This window comes from Melanotaenia boesemani, chromosome 9 (genome assembly GCF_017639745.1).
Source record: "Melanotaenia boesemani isolate fMelBoe1 chromosome 9, fMelBoe1.pri, whole genome shotgun sequence".
NCBI lineage: Eukaryota > Metazoa > Chordata > Actinopteri > Atheriniformes > Melanotaeniidae > Melanotaenia > Melanotaenia boesemani.
Window position 1 is genome coordinate 24,114,792 of NC_055690.1, and position 13,908 is coordinate 24,128,699.

Sequence of the window (13,908 nt, forward strand, 5' to 3'; positions counted from 1 at the left end):
AAATACACACACCCTCGCAGTGTAACATGCTGCACACATACTCAGACATTCATACACACTCGCACGTTAACAAGCATTTTGGCAAAATGCATAAACTAAATCTAAACAGTGGCTGGTACAGAAAGAAAAAGCACTTAATTAAGCCATGAATCAAATTTGAAGTTCTTTGTTGGATTCTTACACAAGCGCACACACATATGGTACAAACCTCACAACCTCCCTTGGAGCTCTGCGGCCATCCATCACAGCTTCATTGACTCCATTCAACCTCGACTCAGAACCAATCACACAGAGGTTAGGGACTAACTTGAGCGTATGTGTGTTGGAGAGAGGAGCACCATTTGCTGGTTTTTCATGCCAATCTGTATTATTTACTACTGGAAAATTCTGACCGCTAATAGTAATGGATGGAGCCAAACTCACATGTACACACAAATAAATATCTGGGATGGAGCTTTGGTACAAGAATTCCCAGCATTCACACATGTATCACAAACAAAAAAACCTCACTGGCAGAAACTAGGTTGGTAACTAAAAAAAAAACAAAAAAAAAAACAGTGACAGGGATGTTTATTTAACGTTTATTTTGCATAAATAAGTAAAAAAAATATACACACAGTTAACAGAATAACTGTACAGAAAACCTCCAGGCTTTGACAGTTGTACAGTATTTTATAAAATCTATATGATGTGCAGAGTAGTGTTGTGTGAGACTAACAGCAGAAGAGCTAACAAGTCTTTTTTTCTCTTCCCTAACTTACTGTTTTTTTTTTTTGTTTGTTTTGTTTTTTTCTTGTACGTGGCTTATAATGAAAGAGTCAGTGACAAGTCCACTGAGATTTAAAAAATCTGGTCTACATGTTAAACCACTTAAACCAGAAGCACTTTCAGGGCTGTGCATTTTGGGATGCAAACACATCATCCCGAGACACTCAGATCTGCATTGACTTAGAACAACTAAAGCATTTGTGGTTACAGTCTGTATGTGCTTGGCCTCCCAGAGATGACAAGTTTTCACTGCTGCTTGAGGAAGAGAGCAGCTCCAGCCTGTATCCACTGGTTGGAGTTTGCTCTGCAGGGCAGTGAGACGTGTGTGACCACCTTCGCTCTTTCTGAGTTGGTGTACAGCGGCAGCCATATACTCTCATCTGATGCAGTGGGGTCAGCAGCAGAGCTCTAACGTCGAACAAAAATGTAGTTAGTGTATATATGAACGACTGTTAGGAGAAGTCGTGTGAAGCACACAGATTAACATTTTAACACAACTGTGTCTTTATCAGAGTTGAGGTGAACAGAGACGAGGCAGCAGAGATTTAATGTTTGCATATCTGAACATGAGTTTACAGTGCGTACATGAAACATGGATTATGCCATTATCCGACAGTTTGCACAAACTCAGCGTGGCTCTGCAGTGTAAATAAAGTTCTGGGGGACAGAGGTAGTGACATCAACATGCTCTACAGAGAGGAGTACTGGATTTACACTCTGAACACAGTGGAGGCCTTTTATAGAGGACCAGGAGGGTCTTTGCCGAATCAGAGATGCAAGACAGATGCAAGTGTGGCTGTCTGGCCAGTGAGAGAGCTGGCTGCATTCAGGGAGCAGCTGTGATTGGTTTAACTATATGTGACTCCTATCGGATTTTTTAATGACAGTCGCAAATCCACTTTCTTTTAAAACCGAACCACGCCACTTTCATATGTGGTCCTAGATCGGACTCATAGCCAGTCTGTGTGGAAGCGTCCTCAGTCTGAAGGGTCATGCCACATTTCATCAGACTTTCACATCACAGAAGTCAGACAAATGGCACAATTCTTCTGTAACACAATATTTACTGTCATCGTCTTTTCTTTTGTTATTGTAAATGAAAACGACGACAAAACAACACCATCACTTTAAATATATGAACAAATTAAGCAAAGTAATCCAATGAAAGGAGGGACGGGGGTGTATTTACAATTAGAATGTGTTGATCGTCGGATCGGGTCCAGATTTCACTGGAAGGTATCCATGGGTCAGGTAATCATCCTAATGGCTTTGGGTGGGTGCGGGTTGGTAAAACTGGACTTGGCTGCACGGTCTGTACATGCCTCTGTACAGAAGTAGGAGCCACTGCTCCATGAAAAAGTTAACATTTGTTAACATTTGTGCTCTCCTTGTTCTCAGTCTCCTTCTTTCACTCATCCAGTGGGCATAATTTTACCGGTTCAGAGTGGGCAAGTACTTCCAAACTGATGAACAGGTGTGAAGCATCAATTACATCTGTAAATACTACGCGCTACGTAACGTTGTGTTATCCTTTGCGCATGCATGTCACTTCAGGGCTGCATACCGTTCACACTTTGACGTGATGAAGGTCGCATTAAAATGATAATGTGAACAACCACGCAAAAAAAAAAAAGAAAAAAAAAAAGTGGATTTCAGTAAAAATTGGATACAGTGTGAATGTAACCTTGGTTTTGACTTCCCCAAAGAGTCATACAAAAGCTAAATTCATTTAATAATGAATTAATATTTCAATATGCAATTCCTCTTTAATATTTCTATTTAAAATGTGTAATACAAAACACTGTAATTTGATTTCTTTTTGAATTAATAAATTTGAAATTATATTTAGAAATCTATATTTTTATTTCACAATAAATACTCGTCAAATTCTGCAGAGCTGTTTCAAAGATCTTACTGGTCCACCGCAGCCTGTTGTTGACTTGAGACGCTGAATTTGTCCTTTTTTTTCTCTCTACATTTCCTAGATGTTTGCACTTGTATCCTTGGAACTTGACAAGAAGTTTTGGTTTGTTCCTTTTGTTTCTGTCTGGATGTGGCCGTATGATTTGCCAAGTCCCAAGTTGTCATACTTGACAGATGTTTGTTATCTGATCTTTGCAACTTTGAGGACATGTGGTCCTTTGTGTCTGACAAGGTGTCAAAGATATGACGTTTGGACTCTATCCTTTTCCTACAAATGGAGGGCAAGACGACTGCAGGGGCTTAACTTTTAAAGAGAGGTGAAGATGTATATAGCTTGAATGGAGAAGTTGCCTAAAGAAAAACACTTTGACCTGATCTACTGGCAGGTACATGGAGAGCCCTGCTTTGGCATTGTAAGGTGTTCCTTCTGTTACTCCGTAAAATCCCTTAAAGTTCCTGTGTGAGTGAAGCGATTTAGCATTCTGCCACTACTAGACAGCCTAGTTTGTCTTGGGCTAATGTATATTTGAATACATATTAAATTAGTAAAGTCCACTGACAGAAACTGCTGGCAGCTTCTTGAATGTGAGCATTTCTAGTTTTTCTGATTATTTCTAGATCCTGGACAAAACAAGCAAACACCAAATGTCATCCTGGGCCCCCCAAAAATATGATTCAAGCATAATTAGCCCCTTAACGTCTGAATTTCTGTACAATTTCTTAAACCAAAATCAAAACAGAAAATAAAAATAAAAAGAATGGAACAAAATAAAGTACAAATTAAAATTAAACAAATTATATAAACAATAAATAAAGACTAATAATAAATAAATTAATATATAAATAAACACATAAATAAGAGTAAAGAAAAGAAAATAAACAAATAAAATAGAAAATCTAGATATAAAGAAATAAAATAAATAAAGGCCTGAAGTGGTTTGATACATACTTGTTACATCAGGCAGTAAGGGGTTAAACAAACATAAAAGTTGCCACTTCCTATAATTAAACCAGAAGTCAGAAGAAGTTGGGACTCTGTGTAAAATATAAATAAAAAACAAATGCAATGATACGCCAATCTAAAAAAAAAAACATTTAGTTCAATAAAACAAAAATGATAAGATTTTCTTTTTGGTTCAAACTTGTTTAGAGTAGGGGTTGTAAAGCTATTATCTTAATTTTAGCATAAGACAATTACACACAATACCTGTGGTATCCAGGCCATGTAGCATGGTGGGACAGCGGACACACTGGGAGAATCATGCTGGTTTTCACTTAGATGGTTGCCGTCGAAACGACAACCCTCCAACTGGAGACCTCCAACCTAACAAAAACCCGAGTGAGAGACAAGTAGAGAAGAAAAACAAAACCTGACTGATATGTCAATAAAGAAGAAAGACAAAGACGATTACACGATTAAGGTGAGCCAATTAAAAGCAGCAGATGAAAACAAATGAGGCAAAGATCTTGAGAGGGTTGTTTCATATTGAAGACTAATGAGAATACTAATAAGGCGAATGGGAAGTGCTAGATGGGGGGGATGCAGATTGCAGTCAGTTGATTAAGATGCATCTTCTAAACATATCAGTGTTTGCATGAATCCAGCCCTGTGACTCAGGGATTTTCCACAGCAGACCACACAGTAAAGAAAACTCTGGTATCAAGTCAGACATTCACAGAGAACTATTAAATCATAATCTGGGCAAGAAATAACAAGAGAGAGAGTAAGAGGCAAATCTAAAGAAAGCTTCAGTGTGTGTGTGTTTGTGTGTAAAAGAGCTCATTGCTTCACAACAATTATCCTCTTTCTCTCTGTCAGATGTCTGAGTGTTTTCTTCCCTCCCTGCAGCTGCAGCCTCTTTTTAGGCACCCACACCCTTCCTTTCTCTCTTTGTACATTTTAACTAAGTGCATGCCAATTCATGCCAAGTTAAATTGGCAGGACTACAAATAAAACAGCAGCCTAAAAGTATCAAAATGAATGATCACCTGTAGGTCAGAGTATAAAGAAAAAAAATTATGGCAGAGGTGTACTGTTTGAATGATTCCCACCCTTCAGTCTCAAGTATTCCTGTCCATCAAATGCATCACAAGGGCGCAAAACCTAACAGTTTATTGTTAAAGGCAGCAGACTCGTCTTTAATCAATATGCAGAAAATTATTTGCTTCCCGTCTTTGTTTTCTTCTCTTTTCCAGCTCCCGCCTTTTTATCTGCATCTGTAATCTACATTTGTTATCTTTTACTCACTTATTCTTCAATTATCACTCAGCCATAAACTGTTTTGTTTATAGCGCCTGTGTTCTGCAGCTGGGTGGAAGCCTTTGCTGTTTGCATGCATGATCTGCAGCTGCTTGTATGTTTGCTGCAGTATTACCTTGACTTGTAGCTTGGCCTGGGCAATGGGGCTTTTCCATGATGAGACAAACACCAAACTATCCATTGAACAGCCCATGGACCTAAGACCAAAACAATGTCTTGTTGACTTCAGCAGTAAAGTTCTGTATTTCTCAGATAAACCTTCACTGTTTCCTCACCTGGCTGTTTCCTGTCTCAAAGCATTGAGGAAGGTATCGGGGTGGAAGAGCTCTGATAAATCGAGGATGTCAGAAAGAAGAGCTTGTCTACTTGCACGCTCCACCCAACTCTGAATGCACGGGCATACAAACATACCCAGAGGCAAAACACACACACACACACACACAAACACAAAGATTAATGAACCAAACTCTTAGAAAATAACAAGTAAACACTCTGAGATAACATATAATTCAGGCATGAAATCAGTTTCACAGAGAAGTTGGGAAAAGCATTTAGTGGATGATTTAAAGATAACGAGAATAATCACAATACATCTTTTTTTCTAAACATTTAGCTGCTCCAAATAAACAGTTTAAAAGCAAAGAAAAAAAAAAAACTATATGGAAATATAAGGCAAAACTTTACAGCCAATAAAAATGTTCGGTTAAAAGGCCATTTTATGTCTCCACGCCTGTTTATCACCACACCAACAAGCTGATAACATTGCAACCCCAATTACCTGCTAATGGAAACACAGAGCAAAGGTGCACACACAGAGGCATAAACATACAGATTCTCAGGTTTATAAACATAAATGCAGATACACAGATTTCTGTAAATAAATTAGAGGGAAAAGCAGGACTGCATAAATGTACTGAAGTTTATATGTGTGTATGGCTGGATCGATGTAAGCCTGATTCTACTCTGTTGATCCAGTTTATTCTTTTAAAATCTGCTTTGATCAGCTGATCAGCTTTTTTCTGTGTCGCTGCAAAAAAAAAAAAAAAAAAAAAAAAAAAAAAAAAAAAAAAGCAACACAGTTCACTCAGCTCACCTGGTACACCTCACAGTCTTAGCCTTCAGTTTGCATGTTTCTGGTCCGAGCTGCAGAACTGATTTCACTGAGCTTTTCACACTTGCAGCCAAGCTTCCAAGGATGCCTGAAGTGGCAAGTTTTAAGCCAGAAGAACTGACCTAAGACTGAAATCTAAATCTATTTTGGGCCCCAATTTGCATGTGATTAGGAAACAAACATTACAAGAGCTAATTAATTCTCTAAATCACCATAGAAACTAGTTGGTTTGAAGGTCCACTAAAGGAAAATGCTGAAAAATAACAGAATCTACATCTGAGTTAAGTCCACTATCACATTTAATTGAACACATACTTGCAGTAAGCCAGTGTGTACAACTAACATGCATGTTCTGTATTTGAGTAAGAATTCTGATGCTTTTCAAGGTTGTTCTCTGCGTCAGGGTGCACTCATGTGGTCCTGACAGCTCTGGTTGACTCCGCTGTTATTAGACTGAATAGCTAACAGAATACAGACAAGCTACTAACATAGTTATCACTCAGTACTGACATGCAGAAACAGACAGTTAAGGGCATAGCAGCCTTTACACAGATGAAGACAGATGGAGTGCAGGTAGACAGGCAGGCCAGCAGACAGAAAAACAAGAACTATCAGGCAGACACATGCAAACAGATGGGCAGGCAGGCAGACAGAGGAAGTGAGGTTCACACTCACACTTCCACTCAAATAATGAAATGCATCCACACAAATGCACACAGAAATAAATTATTTCTGAACTTGAGTGTATTTGAGCATTCTAGTCTGCCAGAACATATTGAGGTAGGCGTGCAGTCAGACACAGCTGAGAGGAGATGGGGAAGACTTTCTGCCAGAACCCTTATTTTCTGGAAGCAACTTAAGACTGACACTTCCCCGAAACCTTCTGCTTTCTTAAATGCAAACAAAAAAAAAAAAACAAAAAAAAAAAAAAAAAAAAACAATGTCAGAGTTTTCTGGGATGGTGTGTAATGAATGCATTAACGGATCAATATATATAGCATAACTTTGAAGTACTCAATGCTCAGTAGAAGCTTTGTGGTTTAAGAATGTACTTGAAATAAATGAAAATTTCCACTTCATGTTTAAGGATACCTGGAGTGCAATGTCCTTTTTAAATCCCAAGGAATTAAAGAAAAATCCTTTGTAATACCCATCAATATGGAAGGATAAAGCTCCTGGAAGAATACAAATGCATGATGAAATAAAATCAATCCTTAAGTTATTATACTAATGCTGATTTCAAAACTCTTGATCTTCTTCAGTCTCATTCCCATGAGTAACACCACAAAGGATTACTATGGGCACAGGAGTTTTGTACTAAGCAGCCAAGTCAAAAGCAGCTTTCGGGTCTAAAACAGCAGTCTTCTCTTGGCAGATTTAAATCTCTGAAGCAAAAGTGAAAATGATGACAACTGTCACAGATCATATTCAAAACTGTCCAAGACTGTTATAATAAGAACATCAAAACAGCTGTTTGCCAATGCAGACAAGCTGAAGGTTCACCAAATCATTTACAATCAGCTATCTAACATTGTGTGGACCAATACCTACTTTAAAAATAAATAACATCTTGATAAATTGCTTGTAGAAGGCCCCTCACTTTTCTTCTAAATTACTTTAAAGGAGAAAAGGACAAAATAAACTATTTTGAGGAACAGAGATTAATTTTCTGAGTAATGCCAGGAGAGGAACCTTAGCAAGTACATGATAGGTGGGATTTTTTTCTCGTATCATTAAAATCTTCTTGAAAATCACCTAGAATTTACACAAAAGCAGAATTATTACACTGCCACATTAAAAGATGGCTATTTCCACATATGTTTCCATCTATTTGTAATAAGAGTGTTGTGTGTGGCTGACAGATAGAAGTTAAAAAGCAAAGACAGCAGAGTGACCCTACGACATATTCTCTGTGTTGATTACCTGTATGGCCAGAGCCCGAGTTACCACGGCTCTAAGGTACTGCATCGGCTCCTCTGGTCCTTCCCATTTATTCTGCCATGTTAAAGGACACTGACAAGCAGGGAAAAGACACATAGAAGAAAGTTCATTTTAAACTATATAGAAAACAAAGTCATCAACCAGCGACCCACATCTTATCTGCAAAAGGACTGTTGAGTCAGCAGCTGCAACCTTCAAAATTTCTTACAAGTTACTAAACTGTTCAGCATGGATGGATTAAAGGACAAAAGAAGGTCACGTCATCATTTATGGTTTTCTTTAACAATGACAACAATATTTTTAGAGATCAACTCAGCAGCTGTATTTGCTCATTCTGAAGCACTGACTAATGTTCATTTGACCTGCTGAAATGTCTCACCTTGAAAGACGGACAAATGAAAAATGTTTGTGAAGGTGCTGAATTACAGCTTCATGGAAGAAGGCTTTTAGCTATGAAACAGGTTAGGCGGTCTACGTTACTTAAAACTGTTAAACGGAGATAAAAGAATTGCGTCACACACACACACTCACAAATGTGCACAGTGGGAGACTGAGGATTGAGAATTTGGTGTAAATCAAGCATGAAAGTCATAATAGATGGACTTTGTATGTCTCTCAGCGGCATGTCAGCAGTTCAGTCAGCATCCTGCTGTGTGTTTCTGTGTTACACAGAATGTGAAGAGATACAAAAATATGCAGGTTCTGGTTGAAGTATCGACATTTCTAAGGTGCAAATACATGTTTGATAAGTTAATGATGTTGCGAATAAGAAAAATTATTCTTTTTAAGACATTATGTTTGTCTAAGAGTAAAATCTTGGCATGCCAATGACTACAACTGGCACTGAAATATTCACTGATGCTAGAGATTGTTTAACTTTACATCAAAACAGCTTTCACAGCATCACTCATGTCTTGATGTTAATGATATTTACATGGACTAAAGGCACTGCTGAAATTTATATCTGTATTGCGGCACTGCTTACCAGCCTCCTCTGATGGGTAGCTTGGGCAGTTTCCAAGCATTTAATTATGTTTTACTGCACAGCTAAGAAGAGGAGCAGCGGAGCTGATCCCTTCAGAGCTGTGCAGGCCATACTTTTTACATTATTACAACTCTGAATGGTCCATTCTCCAAATATATAAATCACCTTACCAGCTCATTCTGTTCCTCTTCTCTGGCTGAAGCTGGGCCAATCTGTAATAACTGGTTAAAGCCTGTGATGTGAAAGTTTTATATCACACTAGTTTCTGCAAAGAGTCTGCAGCTTATTTGCACACATGAAAATGTCTTGACAAGTTTGCAACAACCAATGTTGTTGTTGTTATTTATCCTTTGATGTCAACCCTTTATCCTTGATTTTAGCTACAAAACTAAACTTTTACTTAACTTGATCTAATTGTTGTGCTAAAAAGGACACTGGACAACATCTGCTCTATTTTACTTGGGACAATATGGATTATGTCCTCTTTGTTGAACAGAAGAACTGGCTTTTGAAAAGTGGTGTGCAATCACTGTAGAGTGTCAGGTGATTAATAAAAATTTGGTGGCAAGTAAAAACTTGCTCTAATAGGCTGTGGCTTCACAAATGCATCACCAGAAAGGACAGTTTCTCATGGTCATGGCAAAACTTTATGGAGGTTGTTTCCTAGTGAAATAAATAATTTATGCATATCATAAACGAATAAATTGAGAAAACACTTTAAAATAACCTTCAAGAAAACCTTAACGTGGAGACATTAATTCATTTTTTTTTTGCTTGTTTGTTTTTTTAACAAACAAAAAAACAATGCATATTATGTCCCCTCTCCTCCAAATGTCCAACTGTACAAGAAACTATGTCTGTCACAAAGAGCAGGGAAGGTTGTTCTCTTGAGGCAGTCTTTGGTTTTTTCCCTGTAGGCTATTCTGCTGCAGATGGACTGTGAGGAAAATCAGGCTTTTCTGCTCACAGAGCTGCTTAAACATCATAGACGGGAAGTGAGAATTTGCATTAAGTTATAATGTCAGCATTAATATAATAATAAAGATTAGGATTTCTGCTATATTCAGGCAGTTCAGTGTTGAGCAGCAATAATACACTACTGTTTGTTTTCTTTTACAAAGACAGTGCCTTGCTCAGGACATTTCATTTAACGTAACACCATTTACAAAGCAAGATACTTGCTTTGTAATCCCTCAGGTTTCTTCTTGTGTGCACCAATAAATGTTAAAGAATTCTACTAGACATCAAGATGTATGATTTTGTCTTATTTACACAAAACAAGTTCATTTATCCTGACAATATACATATACAACATATTGTTATATATTACACCACCAATGTATTATTCATGTAAGATTAATATTCTAGTGTATGAGCTGTTGGATTTAAGGAAACAAAGTAAATGGTAAGCTAAAGGGTAAAAAGGGTAAGAAACTAAGAAAGAAAAAAGGAAGAAAAGAAGACAAGAAGAAAGTGAAAATATGAAAGATGAAAAATTGAGAAAGTTGTTTGGGAAATGACGACAATGATGGAATTTAATACCTGCTGATTAATATAAAAAGAGAGAGGAGGAACACAGAGCCCTGAGAATGTTCCCCAAGGCTTGTTTGAGGGGATTACAAACATAGAAGGAGTGGAAGTTGACTGTGTGTCTCTTCTTTTTTTACCTCATCATATGCCCTTTGTCCTCAACTCAGCCTGGGGGCATACAAGGATACATAATGTGTGTGTAAGATGTCTACAAGTCAACGGTTTACACCATAAGAGTGCCTGCCCCTCTGGCCTAAACTTTGCCACAACAATGGAATGGAAAAAATTTCACGCTTCACCTCCATAACAATACAGTGAATCTTATACTGTAAATAAGGATGATGGAGCAAACTGTATATCTCAGGGGAGGGTACATTAAAGATCCAACAACAAGATGCAAATCTCTCAGTGGAGAAGATGGTAATTCACAGTGCTTCTCAATGAGTTTTTCAGAATATCTCATGAAAATGGAGGTTATACAATGCAGTTAGCATTGACCCCATTTTTATATTATCTTAATTCACTTTCTTCTCTAATGTACTGATCTTGATCTGTTACACTGCAACCCCTATAAAGAAATGGTCTTGCAGACCATTTCCCAGTTTTCATCCTTTCTTGTTGATTTTTGGTCGTGTTAGCATTTAGCCAGTGCCCTCAGCACTAGAGATAACATGAGGCGATGTCTGCAACCCACAGAAGTTGCTCATGTAGTGCAAGTCGTCAGCTCATGCCACTGTGGCAAGAAGGTTTAATGTCTCCCAGCACAGTGTTGAGAGCATGGAGGAGATACCAGGAGACATGGAAGAGGCTGTAGGAAGACAACAACCCAGCAGCAGAATGGCTATCAGCTTAACACAGTTCCTGCATGAAGGGATTAATGTGGAGGACCTTCCACTGAAGTTGGCTCAGCCTGTGATCTGATCTTTCTACTTTTATTATGAGCATGATTCTGAATCCAGACCTCCATGGTTTAATGATTTTAATTTCCATTGATCATTCTTATGTTAATTTGTTCTCAACACATTCTACTGTGTAATAAATAAAGATTTTTAACTGGAATATTTCATTCATCAAGATGTAAGACGTGTTGGTTATGTTCCCTCTAAATTGTTTGAACAGTGAATGCTGATACAGATTAGGTAAATGCTAATACCAACTAGCATCTCAGTAGTGGTAACCTAATGTTCTTATTCATTAATACACGTCATTCTCCTTTACTGCATGTCTCTATTCCTTACCTCCTGATTTAGCAGAGCAGTCGCCAGTTTCTGGACCTCTGGGGTTAACAGCTGAGTCCCTCTGATGACTTTGCTCAGCGCGGCCAGAGACTGGTGGATGCTCTATGACAACATTTAATGTTTACATGTTTATATACAGTACATACATACTGTGTAAAAGACAGTGTTTGTTTAACTAAAGATCATTAGGTATTACATATACAATTAATATACCTTACATACTCATTCCATCAGATTAATTATAAATGTGAAACGTTTACTCTTCTGACTCATCATGTCCATGCTTGTGAAGGAAAGCCCACTTCTCTGATCTTTAATTCATTAAATATGTAAATGTATCCATCAAATTTATGTTACAATTCCTGTTTTACTTGATGAAATATGTGAGGGAGGAACACAGATAATTAGCAACTATTAGAGAAAAGAAAATGTGCTCATCACTGATACTGCTACGGATACACACCTGGACCAAACGGATAGCATTGAACTGCTCCAGAGCAACAAAAGACAAGACTGGTGACTTGTGACTTTCTGTAGGTGGATCTACTTTCTGATGGATTAGAGTAGAACCCTGATTAAAAATACAAAAGAAAACATTAGAATATATATCACACATGAACGTATCTGTTCATGCAAGGAATGCAAGAAAGACATTGAGAAGCACACATTCACTGATAGTCAAACACCACTGGTTGGCTGAAGACTAAGGGACTGCTAAATTAAAGCAGTCAGAGGTAGATTAACATCTGTGGGAAGCTAGGTGGTGATACCGTAACAACAATTATTACAGTCAGTCAGTGACTTCAAAACAACTCTGCCAGTGAGGAACCTATAGAAGAGGAGCGAAAAGCCTGTGTGAGTGAAAAGAAGTAGAGCCAGAGTTTAGCAATATGGTTGTTAAATTATTTAATATGGATGTACATGTGCTGTTGATAAAAAAAAAAAAAAAAAGGCGCCGGTCTCTAAGCAACCGCACACAGCAGTGCTGGCTGACTGGGTAAGCCACAGGCTATTACGCTGCGTGTGATACCCGCTGACTACTAATTTCCAATTAGCTGTTGGCTACTCTTTACTGCATAAGCATTGTAAAAACGCTGAGGGACTGGTATCTTAAAATAGTTCATACTGTTTGAATCATACAGCTTTGTGCTCTTCAGAGAAGCAAAAGAACTTGGCCTGCAGCTGGTAAGACTTAATGAACTGATAAAAATAAAATTAGGATTAATTCTGCATTGCCAATGTGAACCTTTAGCTTTTGGGGCAGGAATAAGGTAAAGTGGAAAAAGATGAAATGCAAACAAATAACTGACCTGGTTGAGTTTTTTCCATAAGTTGAGGATTGGTGAAAGACCATTCGACCAGAGATCCCTGTCAAACTTAGAGCCTGTTGCCACTGAGCGGCTGAGGAGACGCAGCTGGGAAATTACCTATAGCAAAAAATGATAAACACATACACATTAATTAAATGAAGTTTTATTTTTTCCTGTATTTGTTAATATGTTTTGTGAAAAGCTTCGAATGGTGATAAAAACTCAGACTCTAAAAAAAAAAAAAAAAAAAATGATACAGTGACGGTCAACACTGATTTTGGTCCCAGAATGTTGCAGGTGCAAAAAGTTTAAACTCAAAATACACGTCTTCCCAGTTCCTCACACACCTTATCAAGCACGCTTAGCTTCAGCCTCCAAGTCCTGGACAGTGTTTTTTATTGTGTGCTTTTGTGAAAATGTTTACTCCTCTGACCCATCTTATCCAAGGAAAGCCCACTTCTCTGATCTTTATTTCATTAAATGTGTAACTTATCCATCTCATTTATGTTACATGTTACAACTCCTGTTTTACTTGATGAAATACGTGAGGGTTTTTGTATGTGTCTTTGTGTTAAGGAAGACTAAGTTTCTCAGATTAGTTTTGATGTGCTCTGAGCATTCTGCTTCATGACCACTGTGCATGCCAAGTGAATGCATGTTTATAGAAACATGTTTGGGAGAATGAAAGAAGGAGAAACCAAAAAACATTGGGGTAAGTATTCTGATCGGTAGCTAATCAGAAATTTTACTGTAGCATCAAAAAGGCAAAAGGCAGCTGAGGATGAATTGAAAGTGATTCTGGGTTCAAATACACGCCTGTTTCTAGAACACTTGGCATGCTG

The 13,908-nt window shown here is 37.9% G+C and overlaps 1 protein-coding gene across 1 annotated transcript in view; it reads right to left on the minus strand.

Annotated features, from left to right (window-relative positions):
• Positions 1-567: 567 nt before the first annotated feature.
• The window catches only part of LOC121645908 (cytoplasmic dynein 2 heavy chain 1), a 104,017-nt gene continuing 90,676 nt past the window's right edge, over positions 568-13,908 (minus strand). The window contains exons 89-96 of the mRNA XM_041994683.1: positions 13,067-13,183; positions 12,220-12,327; positions 11,757-11,858; positions 7,986-8,075; positions 5,227-5,336; positions 5,067-5,148; positions 3,899-4,015; positions 568-1,176 (exon numbers count right to left, since the gene is read on the minus strand). Coding sequence (XP_041850617.1) covers positions 1,015-1,176; positions 3,899-4,015; positions 5,067-5,148; positions 5,227-5,336; positions 7,986-8,075; positions 11,757-11,858; positions 12,220-12,327; positions 13,067-13,183 — 888 coding nt within the window. The 3' untranslated portion in view covers positions 568-1,014. The remainder of the gene's footprint in view (positions 1,177-3,898; positions 4,016-5,066; positions 5,149-5,226; positions 5,337-7,985; positions 8,076-11,756; positions 11,859-12,219; positions 12,328-13,066; positions 13,184-13,908) is intronic.